Source organism: Eumetopias jubatus, unplaced genomic scaffold, assembly GCF_037043125.1.
Source record: "Eumetopias jubatus isolate StellerSeaLion01/CBP00866 unplaced genomic scaffold, mEumJub1_p1.0 scaffold_2, whole genome shotgun sequence".
NCBI lineage: Eukaryota > Metazoa > Chordata > Mammalia > Carnivora > Otariidae > Eumetopias > Eumetopias jubatus.
In genome coordinates this window covers 69,376,997-69,402,906 of record NW_028274808.1, presented here as the reverse complement: position 1 = coordinate 69,402,906, position 25,910 = coordinate 69,376,997, and the positions used below count along the sequence as shown (strand labels likewise).

The window sequence follows — 25,910 nt, the reverse complement described above, 5'->3', positions numbered from 1 at the left end:
AAATTCTACTCCTGAAATTAATACTACACTCTATGTTAACTAACTTGAATTTAAATAAAATCTTGAAAGAAAAAGCAAGTAAATAAATAAATAATGAATAAATATAAATAAGTAAATAGATAAATAAATAAATAAATAAATAAATAAATAAATAAATAAAGGAGAGCCCTGAGGTGGTCATGAAAAGTGTTGTAGTTATTCTACAACCTTCCTGTGCCTAAATGGGGTTCCAAGTTTACAGGGGAGGGAAAGAAGGGGTTCTAATACGGGGCATCATCTCTTGCTATCCCTAAGCAAAGGTCAAACTTTCTGGAGACAGGGGAGACAGCCGGCAGGAGAAATTTTGTAAGATGTCAACTCTAAAAACTGTCAGAATGGAGAAAAGAGAGAAATCAATGTGGTCCATGTATCCATGGAAGTAAAATTTCAACTAAAACTTGCATATGAATCATAGGCAGAGAGGAAAAAGAAAAGGAAAGAAATCAGAATTGTAGGCATGAACAGAGGTGCTGTTGTAATAAATATGTACTGAGTGCTTATGTCATACATTGCCTCCAATCTTACCACAACCCAATAAAGCAGGTACTAATATTACCTCCATTTTAGAGTTGGGGAAACTGAGGCTTTCAGAAGTTAACAGCTTCCTTAGGGTCACACTGTTAATAAGTAGCAAAGCCAGGACTCAAGCTGACAGCAGAGTCACGCAGTGCATTGCTGTCCTAAAGAGACTGAGGTAGGAATAAACACGAAGGGAGGGCAAGATCCACGTAACAGAACAGAGTTGGTTCACTCTGAAGAAGCATAAGAAGTAAAGTTGGGTAGGTAAGGTGGGGTCAAACTCTTTGGTAAGGCATGCAATGTCCTTTTTTCCCAGAACAGACCCCCACCTGCCTCCCAGGGTCATCCTCTGTCTCTCTTCCCAGCCCCTTCATGGTGAGGCTGCACTGAAATGCCTGGTGATCCCCTCACTTGTGGCTCTCTCTCTGACCTCTTGCCTTTGCATAAGCAATCTCCTCTGCCTATATGAACTCCTACCCATTCTTTGTTTTGCGAATGACATCTTCATCCAAATCTCCATTCATCCAATTGTGCCCCCTTTAGTAAAGGCTTCTGTGTCCTGACTCCTCCACACTCTGCTCTCCCCACCCCCAACAAAGCCAAATTCTCCGCTCCAATGTCAGAACAACCATACCTTATAAACTTCTCTCTCTTCCCCACGTTACTATAATAACTTGTTCATATTCTGTCTTCCCTCTAGACTCAAAGCCCCTCAGAGAAAGGGATGATAGTGCCACAGAGTAGGTGCGCAAAACAATTTGATGAGTAAAGGCATAGGTGAATGAATGAATAGAGTGATTGATTGATTAAAGGTGAACTAAAATCTAGACATAAAAAGGTAAGTGACAAAGACCTTTTAGAGACCCAAAAGAAGGGAAAAGGTGTGATGAGAATAGCATATAAGAAAATCTAAGATGGATGATTCTTGTTTTTCCTTTCCTTATTGTAAGATATCAAGAAAGTAACACATTTGGGGCGCCTTGCTGGCTCAGTCAGAAGAGCACGCGACTCTTGATCTCAGGATTGTGAGTTTGAGTCCCACGTTGGGTGTAGAGATTACTGAAAAATAAAATCTTTAAAAAATCAAGAAAAAAGAAGGTAACACATTTATTGGAGTCATTTCTCTTTTTTCAGGTATCTCAGTCATAACAGAATAACTTTCTTGAAGCCGGGTGTTTTTGAAGATCTCCACAGACTAGAATGGCTGTATGTTTAATTTATGTGGCATTTTATAGTATTAGTTTTTATATTCTAAATATATAAATGAATCAATTTTTTCTTCTGGCTGGCAGGATAATTGAAGATAATCACCTCAGTCGAATTTCCCCACTAACATTTTATGGACTAAATTCTCTTATTCTCTTGTAAGTACTAAAAATTAAAGCAAATATTTCAATTGAAGGAAAAGACATGAAAAAAAATGACTGCTTTAAGTTCAACAGCATTAAATATGGAATTGTTAAAGCCCCCAAAAGCCTTTCCAAGTACCAACCATCTTTTAATCATATTCTGTGAGGCTATTTTGTAGTTTTAATGATTTTATAAGATCTTCTGTCTTCTAGGACATCAGCCCATCAAAACTAAATTACTGGCATGTTTTATTGAAATATTCTAAAGCACACCATTACTGCCCTGTATTAATCTTGGTAAAGAAAAATAACATTAATCGAAAATCAACTCCTTCTCACTACCCACTTTTGAAGGGCACAGGCTTTCCTTCAGTTACTAACATTGCTGCTTCCTCCATTTGACAACTATCATTTGTCGAATTTTATTACTAACAAGCACTTAAATATAACAAGACTTACAGAAAAAAAAGAGAAGACAACTAACTTATTAGATTTTGGTGGTTTCAAAAAGGATAATGATAATACCATGTTTGACTTAAGATGAGAAAAGAACCAGAAAAATGTGACTTCTTTTCTTTCGTTTCTTTTTCAGAGCATTGATGAATAACGTCCTCATCCATTTACCAGATAAACCTCTTTGCCAGCACATGCCAAGACTGCATTGGCTGTAAGTTGATGAACCTTTTCTTAAAGAAGTCAGCTAACTTTCCTGGTTTTGCCTAGTTCATTTTGGATATTAGGTTTTTAAAAATGATAGGTTGTTAATGTCATATCACATTTCCTCAAATTACTTTAGCATGGTTTTGTTATTAAACGTGCCCATTGTCTAAACCAACTCCTCTAGACTCTCGCCAAGATAAAACACCTCCCACGTGCACAAAAAAATTTGGAGGCAGGAAGAAGAAAGACAGAAGGGATGTCCAGCAGCTATAGAACATCTCTTTCTTCCTTCCTTCTGTCGGTCTGTTTTCACCTAATAATTTGATACAGAAAGACCAAGACACTTTAGTCTCATTCCTAAATTCTGCCTCATGGGAATATGATACTTAGAATTTATTTTTGAAGTCTAATCACAATAGAATATGTTTCATGGAAATGTTTACAGTAACTTTGCTTATGGTAATAAGTATCACTCTACCTATTCAGAGCTCAGTTACCCAGTAAATTTGTCTATTTAAAATGCAGGTAAAAATGAAGAAATAAGTAACCAAAATAACTATTTGAAAGTTTATTCAATAAACCACATACACAGTATTATATGAAAACTTCTGCTGTCTCTCATTTTGTAAGAAAGTCTCAGAAGTTTTGTTTGTTGCTTGATTTCTAAGCTCACAGCAGAGTAGAAGAGCCAGATTAAAAGTAGAGGGGGAAAAGGGCACCTGGGTGGCTCAGTCATTAAGCATCTGCCTTTGGCTCAGGTCATGATCGCAGGGTGCTGGGATCGAGTCCTGCATCGGGCTCCTTCCTCAGCAGGGAGCCTGCTTCTCCCTCCGCCTGCCGCTACCCCCTTGCTTGTGCTCGCTCTCTCTCTCTCTCTCTCTGACAAATAGACAAATAAAATCTTTAAAAAAAAAAAGTAGAGGGGAAAGATAAGTTCAAAACATTAGTGTGAAGTGACAACTCTCAACTTGATAGTAAAGCAAGAGTGGGAAATGCTATAAAAAACAGACATAATAATTCAAAACACACTAGTTTGGAACTATTTAGAGGAAGACAAACATCCCCAGAATCATTACTGAGTCCAGGGGGCGTCTTGGTATGACAGCATAGTAGCCCCCCTTGTTGACAAGCTAAAGTATTCAAGAAAAGGGCAAATTAAGTTCAATATCCTTTGTTGTAATTAAATTTTTTTCAAATAAACACATTAAACAGTTATTACATGCTCAGTAATCCAAACTTAGTAATAAAGCAAAATTGATTAATATTTACACAAGTAAATTAGCAATTAAAAATTCATGCGCTGAGACCAGAAGCAAATGTAGGAGATATTATGCCATACATTAATAAGCATTTCCTTTGCTTTTAAAAAGACAGCCAAATATACATCTCAGATAAAACTTTATTTTTTTTAAGATTTTATTTATTTATTTGAGAGAGAGAGCATGCTTGTGCTGGGGGGTTGGGTAGGAAGGAGAAGCAGACTCCCCACTGAGCAGGGAGCCACATACAGTGCTGGATCCCAGGACCCCAGAATCATGACTTGAGCCAAAGGCAGATGCTTAACCAACTGAGCCACCCAGGTGCTTTTAAATAATTAAGATTTATTACTAAAGGGGCACCTGGATGGCTCAATCGGTTAAGCTTCCAACTCTTATTTTTTTTAAGATTTATTTATTTGGAGAGAGAGAGAGCATGTGTGCAGGTTGGGGGAGGGGCAGTGAGAGAGGAAGAGAGGATCCCAAGCAGACTCCCCACTGAACTGTGAGCCTCATATGGGGCTTGATCCCACCACCATGAGACCACCACCTGAACCGAAATCAAGAGTCAGAGGCTTAATCAATTGAGCCACAGAGGCACCCCTGGTTAAGCGTCCAACTCTTGGTTTCAGCTAGGTCATGATCTCAGGGTCCTGAGATCGAGCCCCAGGTTGGGCTCCATGCTCTGTGCGGGGTCTGCTTGAGATTCTCTCTCCTTCTCCCTCTCCCTCCCCCTCTGTTCCTCCCCCCGCTCCCACATGCCAGCTCTCTTTCTCTCTCACAATACAATAAATAAATCTAAAAAAAAAGATTTACTACTAAAGAGGCAGACTTTTTACAATTTCATCACTAAAGTTACTATCTTTAAATTTTAACTACCCAAACAAGTCATCTCATATGCATTCCTGATAGTATTATCCCAATTTTATTTTATTTTTTTTAAAGATTTTATTTATTTGAGAGAGAGAGAGAGAGAATGAGAGATAGAGAGCATGAGAGGAAAGAGGGTCAGAGGGAGAAGCAGACTCCCTGCCGAGCAGGGAGCCCAATGTGGGACTCGATCCCAAGACTCCAGGATCATGACCTGAGCCGAAGGTAGTCGCTTAACCAACTGAGCCACCCAGGCGCCCAGTATTATCCCAATTTTAATGCTAGTAATAATAATTTTTGCTTTATAAATATTCATTTATTTTAAAACTAATCACAATACCTTTACCTTGCACATGAACTTTTATTTAGCAAAGTATAAACTGAAAAATCTGTTAGATGTGTTAGTAAAAAAAAATTATTTAACTGATTTAGTGGAAAAATATGCATAAAATAAGAGACATATGACAGCCCAGGATAATATGCTTGCAAGACATACGACAGACAACAGATTAAAACCTTTGTTATAGTTCTTTCAAAGCAAAAAATGAAAACTGTAAACACCACAATAGAAGTTTGGAAATTCAAAAAGTTAGACATATAAGTAGTAAATAAGCCCATGAACAGATGGGGCAATAGCCAAAGGTGAACTAAAGATCAAGAGAGTAAATTAAACTTATTTTGATGGGAGACAAAGTAGGTTTATTTATAGGCAAGAGAAGCTAATATGAAGAATTTGAAACTATAGAAAACGATAAGATACATTATGGAGCAAGGTGCTGGAAGACATGGACCCAGATGGAAAAATAAAATGTGATACACACACAGCATTTAGAATGAATGAACTAGCCCTACTTCAATCAACATGGCTCAGTTTCAAGAACGTAATATGAATTATAAAGAAAAAGTCACCAAAGAGTACATATATTACGATCCTGTTCCAACAAAGATTATGCTTAGGATACCGAAAGCCACAAAACAACATTGCTCTCTTGGCATGGATGAGAAGGAACTTTATCATCTACAAAATAATATTGAAAAAATAGACTTTAGAACAGGGACTATACCAGGGATAAAGAGGGATATCACACAATGATAAAGGGGTCAATTCAGCAAGAAGACATAATAATCTTAGATAAGTAAACAGTTTCAAAATGAATAAAGCGATAACCATGGAACTATAAAGAAAAATATCCAGGAATCAAAATACATCACTTAAAACCAACAAATCTACCAATATGTGGATATTTGATATTCCTAAGGCAAACATTAATAAAAAGCATATAACTGACCAAAATCATATGGTGGGAGAAAAGTAGAGGAGCAGAAAGGAAGACAACATATTCTCATTTTATCATTGCTTATAATAAAAATTATAATAGGAAATTAATAAGTATTGTTATTCTCTAAGAAAGAGAAGATACGATGTATTGGGTAAAGTTATAAAGATAACCAATAGAATATACAAACCTTTCTAAAGATTAAAAGGAAGTTTTTTTAATTTGTTGAGAGTTTTTTTAACCTATAAAAACCATGTGGTAATATTTTTAAATAGCAGACTGAAGTCTGGTATTTAAAGTCAGCTAAATTAGTCATATCAGTACACTTAAGCAGGTTTAACTTACTTATTAAAAGGAAAAGAGGGCGCCTGGGTGGCTCAGTTGGTTAACCCACTGCCCTCGGCTCAGGTCATGAGTCCCGGCCCAGGATCGAGTCCCATATCGTGCTCCCTGCTCAGCAGGGAGTCTGCTTCTCCCTCTGACCCTCTTCCCTCTCGTGCTTTCTATCTCTCATTCTCTCTCTCGCAAGTAAATAAATAAAATCTTTAAAAAAAATAAAAAAGAAAAAGAAAAGAGGGGGCGCCTGGGTGGCTCAGATGGTTAAGCATCTGCCTTCGGCTCAGGTCATGATCCCAGGGTACTGGGATCCAGCCCCGCATTGGGCTCCCTGTTCTGCAGGAAGCCTGCTTCTCCCTTTCCCACTCCCCCTGCTTGTGTTCCCTCTCTCTCTGTGTCTCTGTCAAATAAATAAATAAAATCTTTAAAAAAAAGAGAGAGAGATCTTCACATTGGCTCACAAAACAAAACCTAATTCATTGCTATTTACAAAAAAAAGCCCACAACTATAACTAAGTGATTAAGACAGATCAAAAATAAAAGACTGGTCTAAAGTATTCCATATAGATGCAAACCAAAAACAAAAAACAAAAAAACAGACATTTTTTTATCGAAGTATACAAAATTCTGGCCAATTTTCATTAAACAACACTAAGAAGGACATTTAAATGCTATAGTGTGCAATTTCTCACAAAAGATATTACATTATAAATATATATGCACCAAATAATTGATATAGTAACAAAAAAAATATGAAGAACTAAATAACATAACTAATGAGCTAACTCTAATTTATGTATATCAAACTGAAATGTCCCTTTTCAATAACAGAACTGATCTATTTGGGACAGCAGTGTGCCCAGCAAAAATACGACATCCCCAGATTTCCTACATCTTGATATAGCCACATGACTAAGCTCCAGTGAATAAGGTGGACGAAGTACAGTGTAGAACTTCTGGGAAATATCCCTAAGGAGAAATAGGCAGGCTTTTCCTCTCTTTCCTTATCCAGAAAACATGGATATGATGGCTCAAGCTTTAGCATCATCCCGGACCATGAAGACAAGGGCATGTAAAAAGTGAACATGAAACAACTTTGTGAAACTACCAAATTAGCCCTGGACTACCAAACTGTAGTTATGTATTTATGCTGTTATGGTTGGGTATCTGCCAGACTTACCTGCACCTAATTCTAATAGATATAAACCTGAAAGCAAACAACGTCCAAAGAACATTCACCAAAATTGATCATATATTTTAGGACATACACATACATAGACCAAACTCAAGGAAACAGATGGAGGGATTAGCTTAAAACAGGAGAAGGGTCAACTCTTCCTCTTGAGACTAGGAGACCAGGTGCATATACAGGTAAGTGTGTAGATGTTGAGTAGGTCTGGGGGTTCTCCCTGCCTCATCACCTCAATTTTCTCCTTAAAATAGGAGTCAGAAATGTTTCAAAGGTAGGGGGAGGAAGTAGAGGTTAAGGAGATTTGCATGTTTAGAATGCCACTAGGGGATAAGAGAGGAAGCTGAGAAGAAACAGGCAAGATTTTGGGGGTTGTTACTGTTGTTCTTCAGATCAAAGAAACAAATTTTCAAGTTTATGCCTCAAACCGGATCCCTGTGTATCAAGGACTAAAACCTCTCATTTTAGGAAGAAAGCAAAAATAAATTTCCCAATAAAGGTTAAAATGAACTCAAAATTAACCTAAACTGACAATTTAATCAAAAGTCCCTAAATGATGCCTCGAGGTGTGCCTCCTACTGATTTTTACAAATTAGTAAATTAATGCTTAAATATATATACTTATATAAGTATATATATATAAATATAAATTAAAACTTAAATATTTTTGTTGGTTTACTAGGAAAAAAGATGTTACAATAGTAACTAACAAGAAAAACTATCAGCTCACCTATGGATACTTTGTGAGACTTAAGAAAGCATCACCACCTGGTGGTAGATTCTCGGTAACAGCAATAAAAGAGGAAAGAAATGGATGGTCTCTGTCACTGACAATATATATTGTGAGAGACCAGAAGTTTTGACCAAAGCTAATGACCAAAAAAAGTAGTACTATAAGTACTTAGTTTCCAATTTCATAGGACAGTAGAATTTTTTCTTTAGAAGGATGATCTAGAATCAAGATTTAAGACTTAATACAATATTCCATATAGTACAGAAATCCTGTCTACAAAATTCTTGAGTTGTGGTATATTGCCTCTACTAAATATCAATAGCAATAATAAGATTATTCTCTGGACACTAGATTGCGAGCTGAAATTTGAAATATTTTGTGTCCTTCATCCAGTAAATCTAATGTTGCAACCTGATGCAACTATGATATCTTCTACAGCCTGACTTCAAATCTAGCTCTCTTATTTTGCTCCTTTCTATTACAAATACACCCTTTTCTTCAACTGACTTGATTTCTAGGCCCCTTACATCCTGGTCTTCCAGATTGTTCAGATATGCCTTGATTTGTCAAAGTCTATTTTTATTGCAATGCCTAAAATAGAACTGACTATTCCAGATGTAGCCTACCCAGTAGAATATAGGTGTTTCTTTTAATGTTACCCATGTTTCCCTGGCAGATTTTCATACCTGTGTCACACTTCAGCTCATATACCTTAGTCACAATTGTTCTTGAATAGCTCTATATTATTTGGTGACCAGAAAACTAAGTATTGGGGTAGACAGAACAGATTTAAGGACCTACTCCTGAAAGTATATCCCTAACCTTGGCTAACTCTCTGTTCTACAAACTTCCACCATAAACCTAATGATAAGACAAAAGAGGGACAATAAAAGAATGCCTTCATGATCACCATAAAGAAGAGACACTAAAATATACGTTTTTTGACACATTTTACTTCTCAGACCAGACTCCTGCTGGTGACAGCATCACACAGCAAGGGAGCATAAGTAGGGTCTCTATGCATCTCCCTGAACTGGAAGTTGGAAAGCCAAGGACAGCGTGGCCTGTGTGGCAATATAATAAAGCAAACAATGGTGTTCTCAGTGGTAAAAGGTTATTGAGAATTTTTCCTAGGGTGTGTTTAGGCAAGGGACGTAGAGGTGAAACACTGTTTTGACAGCAGGAGCTTCTGCAGCAATATTAGAATCTTCTGCAGACTTCTGTAGCAAATAGGGTCACACCACTTAGAGAAATGTCATTGGTAAGTCTAGACACATGTTCTGTTGTTTGTTGTTGTCATTTTTTAAGGACATGAGTTTATTGAATATACCACAAGGGAGCGGTGTAGACAGATGTTTAACACATATCGCTATTAAATATCTGGTAAGGAAGTGGATATTTATCATAACAAATTTTTTAATTTGACTTCTCATTCTCTTCACATTTCTCAGGATAACATATGTACCCATATGAACATATGATACAGATGTGACTCAAAACATTTTTACTATGAACACAGAAAAAGAAGCAGTACATATATGTATTATTTCAGCTCTTATGTAAGTGGCTACATGTGGGAATCTATATGAAATAAACAGCATGTGGAAAAAAAGATATTTTATGAGAAAGCAAATAATTCTTGACCAATTTATTTCTATGATTAAAATTTAGCTTCATCATTTTTGTTTTTATGTTTCAGGGACTTTGAAGGCAACCATATCCATAATTTAAGAAATTTGACTTTTGTTTCCTGCAGTAATTTAACTGTTTTGTAAGTAGTGTTTTATCCTTTTGAAGTGATGTTAAATATCTTTACAAACAAAATTAATCATTTATATGAACATAAGTTAGCATAAACATGCACAGCAATTATGGTAAATGTTCACTTATGACTTGAGGTTTTCTGAAACTGAAGTGCATTGGCAAAATTATTGAAGTTCACACCAAGCTTCATCAAGATTCACAACATGCATGGATCATCACAACAGTACTCTATTTATGAGATCTGTTTTTCTCACACTTAAATAATACCCATTTTAATGGAAGGAAATTTTCATTGACCACCTAAAATCTCTCCTTGGATCTCAGTTGAGAAACACTAAGTTAGTCTTAATCTGTAAGAATGTTTGCCCTTTGCAAATTATTAATGTAAAGATTGTGGAAAAAAGTTAATTACAAACAGAATTTTTTAAAATACCGCAGAATGTCTACACCCCTGAAGATATAATTGTGGACACCAGGATAAACTTTAGAATGTTATTGAGTATAATTTCTCCTTACGTCTTTCTGGCCTATTTTAAACTCACACTGATTTTTCCATGAAAGCGAAGGAGGCTGGAGCTTCTTTCAATATAAAAACACAACTGCCTCATTTATGGGTTATTCTTTTAGAACAGTGCTTTCCAAACTGTGGGTTGAAAGTCACAAGTGGGTGATGAAAGCAATATGGTGTCTTCCGACTTGCTTTTTTAATGAAACAAAGTTTAATTGAATTGAATAGAAGTATCAGAATGCAGTTCAGATAATTAAATGTACTGTTTCTTGAGTCTTGGGTTCTGTGGGTGTATGTTATGTCCCAATGTTTTTAAGAGCAGTTACCAGGGGAAAACTTTGAAAACCACTATACTAGAATCCTTCTGGAAACATCCCAGAACCCATCTTGAAATCCATACTAGAAACATAATACTAGGACCTCTGTGTACAGGCAATGCAAGAGCTATCACTGATACAACAAAAATTTTCCTCCAATATGCATCCCCCATTCCAATGGGTTCAAGCCACTAAGATGTTTGAACTCTTGCACAGTGAGCTCAGCAGTCTTCAGGTGCGGGATGCTTTATATCAGTCATGCAAAACAGTTCCTACTAACTGCCCAAAAGAAACCAAACTGCACCTGAAGGACATCGACCAAAACTTGCAACTTCTTTGCTGTTCTACTTTTATTTGTTCTTAAAGAAGCCTCTGTGTGAGGAAATCATTTTTGAGTTCCCTCTTGGCAGGGGCTTGTGCTTTTCTGGTCTAGGGATACTGGCAGGAGGTGGTAATGGTTTGGAGAGCTGAGAGAAAATAAATACTTCAAGATGGAACAAGGCCAACCTTTGAGAATATCACACATTTAAAGAATTGGAAACATTTTAAGACTTTTTTAAAAAGATCTTATTTATTTACTTGTCAGAGAGAAAGAGAGCACAAGCAGGGGAACTGCAGGTACAGGGAGAAGACGGCTCCCCGCTGGGCAAATAACTCCATATAGGGCTCGATCCCAGAGCCCTGGGATCATGACCTGAGCCGAAGACAGGCGCTTAATGGCCTGAGCCACCCAGGCCACGGGATTTTAACACTTTTCCATGAGTTACTCCTTTATGCTGGCTCATAATACATGAGATCAGTGCAGAAATGTACTGGTCAAGAAATACATACAGTCTGTGGGGCAACTGGGTGGCTCAGTCCGTTAAGCATCTGTCTTCGGCTCAGGGCATGATCTCAGGGTCCTGGGATTGAGCCCAGAGCGGGGGCTCCCTGCTCAGCTGGGAGCCGGCTCGTGCGCTCTCGCTCTGTCAAATAAATGAATCTTAAAAAAAAAAAAAAAAGGAATTACATACAGTCTGGTTCAACATCCCAAACTAGAGATCTTCTGAATTGGTCCAGTTTAGATTAGACATCCTTAGGCAACTCCACCCCAAGTCGCATCACCTAGCAGATGCGTATGAGTGCTACTGGGCGCGTGCGCGCGGGGTATTCTGTTAGAGACGCAGTAGGCGGACTGAAGAAGAGGCGACTTTAATCCAGTTCTCGGTGCTCTGCGGTGCATGAAATTCAGTCGGTATTCTCAAGAATTCACATTTTCACTATTTCCCTTGCAGAGTTCTTCCCTACCTCACTTAAAAATTTGAATAATATTTTATTTTTATCATCATTGAAAGACTTGAGAAATTTAAAACTAAAATTAGACTGGGTAAGTAACCATACTAAAAATACATGATGTGAAAATGCACTATATATAATTATTTTTTTTTCCGGTTGTTAATCTTCCCTCCAAAAACTCATTTATCTCTTACCTCAAGGAGCCACAAATTTTTCTTTTCACTTTCAGGGTAATGAGGAAAAACAAAATTAATCACCTAAATCAAAATACTTTTGCACCTCTCCAGAAGCTAGATGAATTGTAAGTTTGATAAGACTTTTGTTTGTATGGTTTTAGTTCAAACTTGTTACACATATATGCTTTTATACATTTGAGAAATATTTATCTCTTTTCCTAGCATTATTTGTATGTACTTTGAGCCATAAATGAACTCTATATAGCTTACAAAAATACACATTAAAAAAATATATATACATATATACAATAACTATTTGAGGAAAATGAGATAAAGGAAACATAGCTACAAAGAAATAATAAAGTCAGGGTAAATTTAATAAATAAAATACATCCTACATCACTCTGTCCCACTGCTAGAGAGGAACAGCGCATTTGTTTTTAAGTTTCTTAAAGAGTTAGGATTCAGAGACTATAAGATAAAAAGACATACTTTGCTAATTCTGGAAATAAAAGATAATCTTGGATCCACAAAGAAATTAGACATCTTTGGATAACATCCCAACCTATAATAATGTAAGAGACACATAAGTTAAATCAACTGTCTATACTGTCCTTTTTTTAAGATCAGTGACCCAGTTCCAAAGGGCATTAAAACAGCGCTCCTATAAACCAAAGCTTTATGGCCCGAGCACATAGTAGCTGATTATCAGAATAAAATATATGTTGGGCAATGGATGAAGTACATGTCCTTCAGACAATTTTTTTATGTTTTACTATTAATTTTCTCAACTGGATTTTGCTAAAGTTTGGGCTAGCCACTACAGTCGACCCTTGAACAACTTGGGTTTGAACTGTGCAAAAATTAAGGCTCCAAATCATATTCCTACTCTAATGTAAAAGGAAGAAAGGAATGAAGGGAAGGGGAAAAGAGGCACAACACATACATTAATTAAATTAGAAAATAAAAAAATATCAGCAAGCATTTGTCTCTGAAGAAGTGATGAAATGGGATAAATTATTTTTATATTTTCCCATTACACTCGCTTTTCTAAAACATTTAGACTTCTGGTAATTAATGTAACTAACAGCACTGTTAAAAAGTTATATAATCATTTCCTAACAAATTACAGAACAATGAATAAAGTCTTAAGAAACTGATATGACATGGTTGCAATTATTTCCCCAGGGATTTAGGAAGTAATAAGATTGAAAATCTTCCACCGCAAGTATTTAAGGATCTGAAGGAGCTCTCACAATTGTAAGACCGATACTAATTTTGTCGTTTCACTTCTTTGTTTGTTTTAATGTCTTTTATCTTTTAAACTGTAATAACATACATAACACAAAATTTATCATTTTAACCATTTTAAATGTACAGTTCAGTGATATTAAGTACATTCATGTTGTACAACCATCTCCACCATCCATCTCCAGAACTTTTTCATCCTCCCAAACTGAACCTCCATACCTATTAAACAATATCTCCTCATCACCTCCCCTGACCAGCATCTCTGTTCTGTTTTTATTAATTTGACTATTCTAGGTACCCCATATAGATGGAATCATTCAATAGTTGACCTTTTGTGACTGGCTTATTTCACTTAGCATAATGTCTTCAAGGTGCATAGGTTTTGTAGCATGTGTCAGAATTTCTGGATATTATTCTGAATAATAGCATTAATTCATAATATTATTCTAAATAGTAATTCACTATATATAGTGACATATATATGTAAATATACATATATATATATGTCACATTGTGTTTATCCATTCATCCATTAATGGACACTTGGGTTCCTTCCACCTTTTAGCTATTGTTAGTAATGCTGCTCTGAACATGGGTGTACAAATATCTGTTTGAGACCTTTCTTTGAATCCTTTTCAGTATATAGCCCCAGAAGTAAAATTGCTGGATCATACGGTAATTCCATGTTAACTTTTTGAGGAAACAGCACACTGATTTCCACACCATTTCACATTCTACTAGCAGTGCACGGGTGTTCCAATTTCTCTACATCTTCAACAACACTTGTTCTTTTCTATCTTGGGGGGTTATATTCATCCTAATGGATGTGAAATGTCATTGTGGTTTTGATTTGCATTTCCCTAATGGTTAATGATATTGAACATCTTTTCATGGGCTTATTGGCCATATATCTTCTTTGGAGAAGTGTCTATTCAAGTCTTTTGCCCATCTTTTTAATTGGGTTGATTTCTGTTGTTGAATTGTAGGAATTCTTTATATATTTTAGATAGTAAATCCTTTTCAGATATATGATTTGCAAGTATTTTCTTCTATTCAGTAAATTGCCCTTACACTGTTGATAGTCTCCTTTGACATACAAAATTTTTTAATTTACATGTAGTCAAATTTTTCTATTTTGTTGTCATTGCCTATGCTTATGGTGTTGTATACAAGAAATCATTGCTTAATCCAGTGACCTGAAGCTTTTCCCCTATGTTTTTTTTCCTAAGAGTTTTATAGTTTTATATTTAGGTCTTTGATCCACTTTGTGTTAATTTTATACATGATGTAAGGTAAGTTCTAAGTTCATTCTTTTGTATGTGGATAGCAGTCTGGTTTTCCCAGCTCTATTTGTTGAAAAGACTGTCCTTTCCCCCACTGAACAGTCTTGACACCATATATACAAGGGTTTATTCCTTTGCTGTCTATCCTATTCCATTGGTCTATATACTTGTCTTTGTAACAGTACCACCCGGTTCTGATTACTGTAGCTTTGTAATAAGTTTTGAAATTAGGAAGTGTTAAGCCTCCAGCTCTGTTCTTTTTCAAAATTACTTTAGCTATTCAAGCTCCTGTGAGATTCCATGCAAATTTCAGAATGGATTTTTCTCTCTATGCCAGAAGTATTAGGATTGTGACAGAGATTGCACTGAATCAATGGGTCATTTTGGGGAGTATTGACATCTTTTTTTTTAACATGTATTTATTTATTTTAGAGAGAGAGCATGGGAGTGGAGGGAGGGAGAGAGAGAATCTTAAGCAGACTCTGCACTCAGTGTGGAGCCAGACACGGGCTCAATCCCAGGAGCTCAAGATCACAACCCTGAGATCAAGACCTGAGCCAAAACCAAGAGCTGGATGCTTAACCGAGTGCACCACCCAGGCGCCCCAGGGAGTTTGACATCTTGACAACATTAAGTCTTCTAATCCATAAACATACAGTGTCTTTCCTTTTAGTGGTGTCTTTTTAAATTTCTTTTGGCAAAATTTTATTTTCAAACACAAGTCTTTCACTTCCTTGGTTAAGTTTATTCCTAAATATTTGATTCTGTTGATGCTATTGTAAATTGAATTACCTTTTGCATTTTCGTTTTGGATTGTTCATTGTTAGCGTATAAAAACACATTCAGTTTTTGTGTAGTGGTTTTGTATTTGGCAACTTTGCTACATTTAGTTATAAGTTCTAACAATTCTGTGTATATGTGTGAAATCTTTAGGGTTTTCTACATACAGTATCATGTCATATGTGAACAGAGATAATTTTACTTCTCCCTTTCAAATTTGAATGCTTTTTTTTTCCTTGCCTAATTACTCTGGCCAGACTTCCAATACTATGTTGAATAGAAGCAAAAGTGGTCATCCTGGTCTGATTACTGATTTTGTAGGAAAAGCTTTCAGCCTTTCACCATTGAGGATGATGTTAGCTGTGGGCTTTTCATATATGGCCGGTATTGTGTTCAGATAGTTTCTTTCTAGTCCTAGACTGTTGAGTCCACTTTATTTCTTTATACAACTCAATTTTCATTGTCATTCTTCCTCTCTTTCTACAATCACTGCCTCCCAGAAGCTTCCCCACTTAACTAACGATCTGACCTAGAATAAATTTCTCTAAGAGAATTTGCCCTGAGAAGCTCCCTTTAATCAATGATTTTTGTCTCAAGGTTTTTGGTTTTTTTTACAAAGATTCTGAAATTTTTTTCTATCGAAATTGAGCTGCACTATAACTCTGGTCTCTATCTCTTTGTTCCCAGCTATAGCCTTTTACTTTTCATTTCATGCCTCACAAATCATTAGCACAAATGTCACTCTTTGGCATAAGATTTATTGTAAAAAATATTCAGGATGATTCCATCAGTTCAAATTTTGACAAAATGAGATTGTTTTCCATTTAACTAAATGAGATCCTAGGCAAAAGATGAAGTATGTGTGGTTTCTTGCAGAGCACCCTACTAATTCTATGGTGAAAGCCATTTCTTGACAAGTCCACTTTCATTCTTATGTTGTCTTCACTCCCTCTCACTAACAAAATCATAGTGTTAATTAAGAGCCAGGCGCAATTCTAGGTGTTTTATCTCCATTAATTCGTTTAAATATTTGATGAACTCTGTAAGGCAAGTGCTGTTACTACACTTTTTTTGTTAATGTTTAAAAGTAATCTGGTCAACAGATAACACTTTCTCTTTACTTAAGCAGTTTCTAGAAATGACCTGTTGCTGCCTTTTTTTAAAAAACAGGAATCTTTCCCATAACCCAATCCAGAAAATTCAAGCAGATCAATTTGATTATCTTGTCAAACTCAAGTCTCTGTAAGTATATACCTATGGGGATAGTTTTATGATGAAATTGTTATTTATATACTAATAGCTAATAAATTTTATAAAATAAAATTTGTACACTCTTTCAAATCAGAAACTTTATTCCTGGGATACGCGTTAAACACCACGAAACCATATGAGTGCTCACTAGACTATGAACAAGAAGTTTTATCTTACATATTTATAAACTAAAAATCAGTTAATGATTTTACATTTTTCTGTAATCACCAGGAGCTTATATTAGATTGTTTGCTTTGATCTTCTGAAGGCAACTCTGCATATTCATTTCTCCATTAACACTGGTATCTAGGATTTTATTATAGCCCTTGTTATCCCAAAGATGCAATATTCTAGATTATATAAATCAGTACTTACACCACACACACACACACACACACACACACACACACACACACACACACAAATCTGTTATGGTCTAAGAATTGCCTTTAAAATATAAGCTTCAGTTCATTTAATTTAAATGTTCTCTCAGTAAAATGGCATCTTATTAGAAAAAATATATTATTTAAAAATTATTAGAAAAATGTCAAACCTCTCTGCTATTGTAATATTATCTAAAAGATAATGTGTGTTCATTTATTCCACACACCCTTATTGAATAGTTACTATGCACAAAGCATGTGTTATGATTTATAAGGATCAAAAAAATTCAAATGGAGGAGATATTTGTGTAAAATGTCAGAATCAAAAAGGAGTTGGGGAAGTAAGTGCATAGGGCAGGCTGAGTATTAATGTTTGGTTCACAATCGGTGTTAACTGACAGCATTTTATTAAACTGTCCTTCACAAAAACTCGTTTTATTACACACTTGTAATATATGTTATTTTGATAATTAATTTGATATTTTTAGCAGCCTAGAAGGAATTGAAATTTCAAATATCCAACAAAGGATGTTTAGACCTCTAATGAATCTCTCTCACATGTAAGCAGATGTTTTTCTTGTTTTTCACCTTGATTTCAATCTTTTATGTTTCCATGTGCACTGTGCTAATACATCCATACCCAATGCATCCAATCTATCAGACTTTCCGCTGACTCATTTGCCTAAACAATATTATTCTTAAAGTGTTGCCATTGGATGGGATGATTTTTAGTGTTCCATGGTTTGGTAGAATCAAAGGTGATTTTTTAAATGTCAGAGAACATGAGTGTGGAGAGAACACACTCAGTCTTATAAGCTCTCCTTAGCTCTGATAACATTCATACATAGTGATATTTGTCTGATGAGCTAGTAATTCGCACACATTGTCTAAGTGTTACCAGATGAAGAAATAGGAACTTATATAAGCAACACTAAATAACTGTAAGTAAATAATTGCTGTAAATGAGGAAAGTATGGAGAAATCCTCCTCAGTAAAAATTGCCGCCAATGTCAGGACATGATTGGAACAAGTGTGTATGGATAAAATAGCAAGCTTTGAAAAATCTTTCATTCAAACAGTGTGTATTATGGTACCATTGATTCCATGCTTTGGAAACATTTTTCTTTAATTGAATGCAGTCTTATAGCAGAGGTTAGAATGATCTCCGTGCCAGAGTAATTAAGTCTCAACAATTTAGAAAGTGTCATGTCAGCCAACACCACTCTATAATTTTGCTTATATTTTAAGTCTAACGCAGGACATTTCTTTTGTTTTCCATAACTCTTCAGAGAGATGCTTATAAAAGTTTCTTTAATTGCACACAACATATAACACTCGGACTAATGTAAGCCAAACAGAGTTTATTGGGAGAAAATGGTATACCTCATAAAACCCAAGAAACAACTCAAGGAACAGACTTGAATTGGGCAGAAACCATATCAGATCTAAAGGATTCAGGCAGCAAGAGTTAAAAACAGGACAATATACTGTAATTGTAATTGTCAAGCTTTTATCTTGTATTACTCCAACTCTCTAAACTGTAATAATTTATAATTTTTGCCAGAGTACATAGCGTTAGAGTCAAATAGATCTAATCTGAACTTCAATCAATTTCTACATTTATTAGAAAATTTCATAGCACATAATTTGCCTCCACTGAAGATTCATCTCCTCCTATGGTGATGCTAATAACTAGCTCATGGAGGTGATCTGAGAGTTGATTCCTGATACCTAGAAGATGCTCAATAAATGGTGTTGGTGTTGCTGGTAACACAGTAGTCATTACTGATTATCTGGGTAGTGTCCTCATCAACACGAGAGGTCTCTCTATTGATGAAAAAATTAACTGAACAAATATTTATTGACACCTTATTACATACCAAAATCTGGTCGAGAGATAAGCATGTGAACAGGCAGGTACAGCTCACATAATAACTTCTATAGTAGAAAAGCCTCGGAAGCCAGAGGAGAAAACATTTGGCTTCCTCTTCCCCTGAGGGCTGAAAAGATTAGTTGAAGCAAAAATAGGAGCTACGTAAACACTAAAAATCCAATAAAAGTTCCTTTAGATGGATTAATTCTCTTGATCCCATGCTAATGGTTTATTTATGTTTTGAGGCATGTCGCACACTTGTATATTCATGATGCCTATTTGCTGCTCTGACCCACATATTCTTTTGCAGTGAAATCAAGTTCACAAGAATTAAAATGTAAACCTTTAGTATCCTTAATGTTTTACATGATGTGAGGCTCATATTAAGACATTTTCTTTCTACTGAGAAAATGTAGAAAAGAAATATGAATGTATAGTGGCACTGAATTAAATTTAAAATCTTATTTAACTTTCTCTTTGTGCATCAGATATTTTAAGAAATTCCAGTACTGTGGGTATGCACCCCATGTTCGCAGCTGTAAACCAAACACTGATGGGATCTCATCTCTAGAAAACCTCTTGGCAAACATTATTCAGAGAGTGTTTGTCTGGGTTGTATCTGCAGTTACATGCTTTGGAAACATCTTTGTCATTTGTATGAGACCTTATATCAGGTCTGAGAACAAGCTACATGCCATGTCAATCATTTCTCTCTGCTGTGAGTATTTCTTGATTGAAGAAGAATTATAGTTTTGAAATACATAAAAGCACTGGTATTAGAAAATAAGTAAACAGAGCGGTAGAATTACAAGATTTTACATTTTTCTCCTTTTTGCTTATATGTTGTTTTCACATTCACTGTAATGAAAATAAAATGACTTTGGTGAGAAGGAAACTAAGTATTTAAAACAGGAAAATTCAATTACCTTACACAGATTAATGAAGCTCTTGTTTATTAGTTTTGTCTCATAAAGAATATCTCGTTCGTTAGTTTTCTTCTCTGAGGGCATGTTTTGTTAAAGCATATAAACTCTTCTACTATGAATAAAATGGCAACTTTTCACGGTCACATTTTTACACTCAGAATTGTATTTACTTTTTTGTTTGCATGTATGGATTATAGATATTGACTTAACTGATAGCTGTTTTTCTGGTTTCTGTGCTACTAAAATCTCTTCCATTCATAATTTGAAATATTTGAATAAGAAAATGTTTTTACATAGTATTAAATTTTTTAAAGTTTTTGAAATGTGACTGCAGAGTACTGTGTTAAATGAGGACTACAAAGGAAAATAAGCAAGAAACCAGTGGTCGCTCAGGCTGTTCATAGTGTGGGTCAAGTGGCCTACAATGTATCCATACTTTCTCCAGCGAGTATCAAATTACATGATGTTTTGCTTTATGTGTGCTGTCCATTTCTTCCCCCCCTTCATTCAAAGTTTAATGTTTGTTTTATTCATTGCAAGCTACCTAAGAAATAGAAGTCAGAAATTGGTTACTACTTTGTATTGTTAATTACAAAATTTTGAGTATGCTCAATTTCTCTGGTGAAGGCTAGAATATAACTTCAGTGTTTTAAGGATTAGGGACAGCTTTATGATTTATACAGTGAAGTGATTTCAGAAACCTTGTGTAGAATGCCTGTGTAGTCAAAAAATCTCACCTACTCTCTGATATGAAATGTTTGCTTAAAAAGCAAAATCACCAAATAGTGCATCACATTAACTGATTTGGGGGATGGGGGAGCCTAAAAAGAGACAGAGAAAGATGTAAAAATGAGAAGAGAGAATCAGAGAGAACAGGTTTGCTTAGACCAGCTCTGGGTAAATAACTCAAGCCCTTCAAAATTGTACTGACTATAGAGCACTTTTTTTTTTTTAAGATTTTATTTATTTATTTATATGAGAGAGAGAGCAAGAGAATACAAGCAGGGGGAGTGGTAGAGGAGAGGGAGAAGCAGGTTCCCCGGTGAACAGGGAGCCCCATGTGGGGCTCTATCTCATGACCCAGGGATCATGACCTGAACTGAAGGCAGATGTTAACTGACTGAGCCACCCAGGTGCCCCTATAGAGCTCTTCTTAATTATTCATATCTTCTAAAGTATAGACCCCAAAATTCATAGTCATTAGTCTATCACAACAACTTCTGAATTATTTCCTCTAGGATTTTGGATAATATCCTTAGTTTGTTAAGCTAGGGGCATATTTCAGCAGAAGAGGTGATCCAAATAATAACATCCTTATATTGGTCCCTAATCGAATGCTCAACATAATTGCATTTTTTTAAAGATTTTATTTATTTATTTTAGAGAGAGAGTGAGCACAAGCAGGAGGAGTGGCAGGCAGAGGGAGAAGCAGACTCCCCACTGAGCAGGGAGCCTGACTCTGGACTCAATCCCAGGACCTTGGGATCATGACCTGAGCCAAAGGCAGACACCTAACCGACTGAGCTACTCAGGCGCCCCTCAACATAATTGCATTTTATCCATTTACTCAACAACACCTCTAGGTGATGAGACCAGAATGGAAAACAAAACAGACAAAATCCCTGCTCACACAGACTTGAAAATTTTAAAAAACAGAGGAAACGATTACACAATTAGCTATAGAGGGTGCTATAAGAGTGGTTTTTTTTTTTTTTAAGATTTTATTCATTTATTTGAGACAGAGACAATGAGAGATAGAGAGCATGAGAGGGAGGAGGGTCAGAGGGAGAAGCAGACTCCCCGCCGAGCAGGGAGCCCGATGCGGGACTCGATCCCGGGACTCCAGGATCATGACCTGAGCTGAAGGCAGTCGCTTAACCAACTGAGCCACCCAGGCACCCAAGGGTGGTTTTTGAAGAGAGTTGCTGAAGAGGTCCTTACCCATAAATGAACTGTTAGAATAAAAAGTACCTCCTCCCAAGATGGAAGTAAATTAGGCATTTTTCGCTAATACTAAAAATAATACCGCTTATTGTTAATTCCATTATACCTATTTATTTCTCTAAATTTGCAACATCTACTGATCCTATAGGTGCTGATTGCCTAATGGGAATATATCTGTTTCTGATTGGAGCCTTTGACCTAAAGTTTCGTGGAGAATACAACAAGCATGCGCAGCTGTGGATGGAGAGTATTCACTGTCAGCTTGTGGGATCTTTGGCCATTCTGTCCACTGAAGTATCAGTGTTACTTCTAACATTTCTGACACTGGAAAAATATATCTGCATTGTCTATCCTTTTAGGTTTTTAAGACCTAGAAAATGCAGAACAATTACAGTTCTGATTCTTATTTGGATTGCTGGGTTTATAGTGGCTCTCATTCCATTGACCAATAAGGAATTTTTCAAAAACTACTATGGCACCAATGGAGTGTGTTTCCCTCTTCATTCAGAAGATACCGGAAGTACTGGAGCCCAGATTTATTCAGTGACAATTTTTCTTGGTGAGAAACTCTGGATTATAAGTCCTTTTATTTAATGACTAGAATAAATCATAATGTCAGTCTCATTATTTCTTCTAATGTTTATAAATTTTTATTTCAGATCTTCTAACCAGTTTTTCTCACTGACATTGGGACGGATTCTGTCAGAATATCCCTAAAGGGATTTTTTGCCCTGAATGACCACTTTATCATATAAATTCCAACATGCTCCTTAATAAAAGACAAAACAGTAAATACTTGTATCTTGTGCAGTCACCCTAATAATACTAAATAAAACATATTTTAACCCTTTGCACTTATAATACGAAAAAATTCAAAATAGCCACACAAGTCTTTGCCTTGAAAATAGACATACAAGTGTTTTTCTCTTGTAAAAAATATTCTCCGGGGGAGGGTAAAGAAAAAAAAATATATATATATTCTCAAAGTATAACTTAAACTAATTGAATGATTTAAAAAAATTATAAAGATTAATTTAAAAGACCCAGGATAGTCATTGAATCACTATAATCTCATTTTAATATGCCATTTTTAAATTAAAATTCCTTTATTCCTCATTAGTTCAACATTACTTCAAATTTTTAAAAAATTCATTATTTTTGTGTACCTTAGTAATTCTTATGAAGAACAAAAAAACATATTCATGTTCAAACAGCTAAGAGTATGTGTGTTTGTTTTGAAAGGATGCTAATACACATCAATAATAATCTTTACATTCTAAACAGGTGTTAACTTGGCGGCATTTATCATCATAGTCTTTTCCTATGGAAGCATGTTTTACAGCGTTCATCAAAGTGCAATAACAGCAACTGAAATACGGAATCAAGTTAAAAAAGAGATGATCCTTGCCAAACGGTTTTTCTTTATTGTATTTACTGATGCATTATGCTGGATACCCATTTTTGTACTGAAATTTCTTTCATTGCTTCAGGTAGAAATACCAGGTACAACGTTTTTTTTCTTTCTGTAAAAAATTAATAAGTCTGTCTCTGCAGTGTTCCTCTAAGAAAGAAAATTAGGATCCTTAACACCAACTCATTTTAAGAATTGTAAGTCAGAGTTATATGTACTTCAGGCTCTGTTCATCAATCAAAAGTTTACTGGGAGGAAACTGTTCAGTTATTTCCGTAAATGCCTAAAACACAATTATTATTGGAACAAAGTAACGACTCAAATAAATAACACTCTGTGTTCTGTAATTCTGATAATGCCATGCTTAAGATGACCAAACAGGTAAAAATGATTGTCGAATATTTACTTCATTTTTTTTCTTTTTTTTACTTCATTGTTTTTGGGAACATAAGACATTTTTCTTCCCAGGTTACATAGCAATTTAGAGAACATTACCCCAGAGTGTGAGAGATGATTGAAGAATGCATTCTTGGTATTTAAAAATAATGTACATCACACTCATTAGGATAGCTACTATCAAAAACACAGAAAATAACACAAACTGGTGAGGATTTGGAGAAATTGTAGCTCTTATGCATCACTGGTAAGGAGCTGCTATAGAAGACAGCGTGGTGGTTCCTCAAAAAATTAAACCTAGAAATACTATATGACCCAACAATTCTAATTCTGGGAATTAAAGGAATCAAAAGCAAGAACTCACACAGACATTGGTACACCCATGTTCATAGCAGCATTATTCACGAGAGCCAAACGCTGGAAATAACCCAAGTGTCCATCAGTGGATGCATGGATAAACGAAGTGTGTTATACACACAAAATGGTTTATTACTCAGCTTTATAAAGGGAGGAAATTCTGAAACATGGTACGACATGAATGGACCTTAAAGACATCATGCTAAGTGAAATAAGCCAGTCACAAAGGGAAAATATTGTATGATTCCACTGTATGAGGTAACTAGAGTAGTCAAATTCATAGAGACAGAAAGTTTGTGAATGTGTTGTCAGGGGTTGGGAGGAGAAGGGAATGAAGAGTTATTGTTTAATAGATATGTAGTTTCCATTGGGGAAGATGAAAAAGTTCTGGAGATGGATGGTGGTGATGGTTGCACAACACTGTGAATGTACTTATTACCACTGAATGGCACACTTAAAAATGATTAAAATGGTAAATTTTATGTTATGTATATTTTATCACAACAAAAAATGTGCAAAATGCTGTTAATTATAAGGATAGTGCAGTATATATTCACATTTTTAAAAGTTATAAACATACAATTTTAATTTTGTTTTATCCTGTGATTGGTGGTAATAGTATCCTACATTTTATAAACAACAAAGAGGGAAAATAGCATCAATTAAATTATAATAACAAATCTGAGTTTTTGGTAGTTACCTATGTACTATAGTGATTTTTAAGATAAGTTTAGCCAGCAATGTTTTTACTGAAATAAATATCTAGTCAAAAGTCTAAAAATGCATACCTATTTTTAAAACCAAAGAAATAGCAGAACTCTATCTATATATTTTGAGAAACACTATATGTACTATCCAGCAATTAAAATATTGGAAAAGGTATGATTTGAATGCTAAATGATACTGCTTTTCCTAAAATGGAATCATATCACAATGATATGCAATCACTTGGTGGAAAATATTTCTACCTAATGGAATACTTTTATGGGTGTATTCAAGAAAAGCTACTTAGCAAAGAACCCCGTTTTTTTGCAGCACCAGCACTCCCCTCAAACACTGGCACCCTGGAAAGACATCCTGGAAACACATTAGACTTGGTATTTAATTATGTGACATCAAAGGGAAAAAATTGAGACTCAAAAGGGGGCTGGGGGAGAAACAAGGGAAAGGGGTTTCTGTACCTTGTAAACATCCCTGAACACTAAAGCTACTGCATTTTTCTCTTCTAGGTACCATAACCTCTTGGGTAGTGATCTTTATTCTGCCTATCAACAGTGCTTTGAACCCAATTCTGTATACTCTGACCACAAGACCATTCAAAGAAATGATCCATCAGTTTTGGTATAACTACAGACAAAGAAGATCTATTGACAGCAAAGGAAGTCAGAAAACATATGCTCCATCATTCATCTGGGTAGAAATGTGGCCACTGCAAGAGATACCATCTGAGTTAATAAAGCCAGCTCTTTTCACAGACCCCTGTGAATTGTCACTAATTTCTCAATCAACTAGACTCAATTCCTATTCATAACTGACTCTGAAACCCATTGCTATGCAGAGAATATTGTGGGATGCTTCACGATGGATTTATTAGTATAAAATGAATGCCACAAAATTAATAATTTATAATGGCTAAGATAAAGCTATTACAAGGACATGAGGTTATTTTTGAAAAATCAAAGTGATGGGGGCCCGTACAAAGGGAAATAAATTATATCGATAATGTGTATATATTAGTACATATTTTGCATAAGAAATTAAGAGAAATCTACTTCAGAAAGATTTAT

General features: G+C 35.5%; 1 protein-coding gene across 1 annotated transcript in view; it reads left to right on the top strand.

The window, feature by feature from the left end:
• The window catches only part of RXFP1 (relaxin family peptide receptor 1), a 93,198-nt gene extending 67,511 nt beyond the window's left edge, over positions 1 to 25,687 (top strand). The window contains exons 7-18 of the mRNA XM_028104361.2: positions 1,693 to 1,764; positions 1,851 to 1,922; positions 2,500 to 2,574; positions 9,928 to 9,999; positions 12,322 to 12,393; positions 13,457 to 13,528; positions 16,753 to 16,824; positions 17,705 to 17,776; positions 19,578 to 19,807; positions 22,108 to 22,518; positions 23,244 to 23,462; positions 25,353 to 25,687. Of these exons, the coding sequence (XP_027960162.2) occupies positions 1,693 to 1,764; positions 1,851 to 1,922; positions 2,500 to 2,574; positions 9,928 to 9,999; positions 12,322 to 12,393; positions 13,457 to 13,528; positions 16,753 to 16,824; positions 17,705 to 17,776; positions 19,578 to 19,807; positions 22,108 to 22,518; positions 23,244 to 23,462; positions 25,353 to 25,654 (1,741 nt within the window). The 3' untranslated portion in view covers positions 25,655 to 25,687. The remainder of the gene's footprint in view (positions 1 to 1,692; positions 1,765 to 1,850; positions 1,923 to 2,499; positions 2,575 to 9,927; positions 10,000 to 12,321; positions 12,394 to 13,456; positions 13,529 to 16,752; positions 16,825 to 17,704; positions 17,777 to 19,577; positions 19,808 to 22,107; positions 22,519 to 23,243; positions 23,463 to 25,352) is intronic.
• Positions 25,688 to 25,910: the final 223 nt, after the last annotated feature.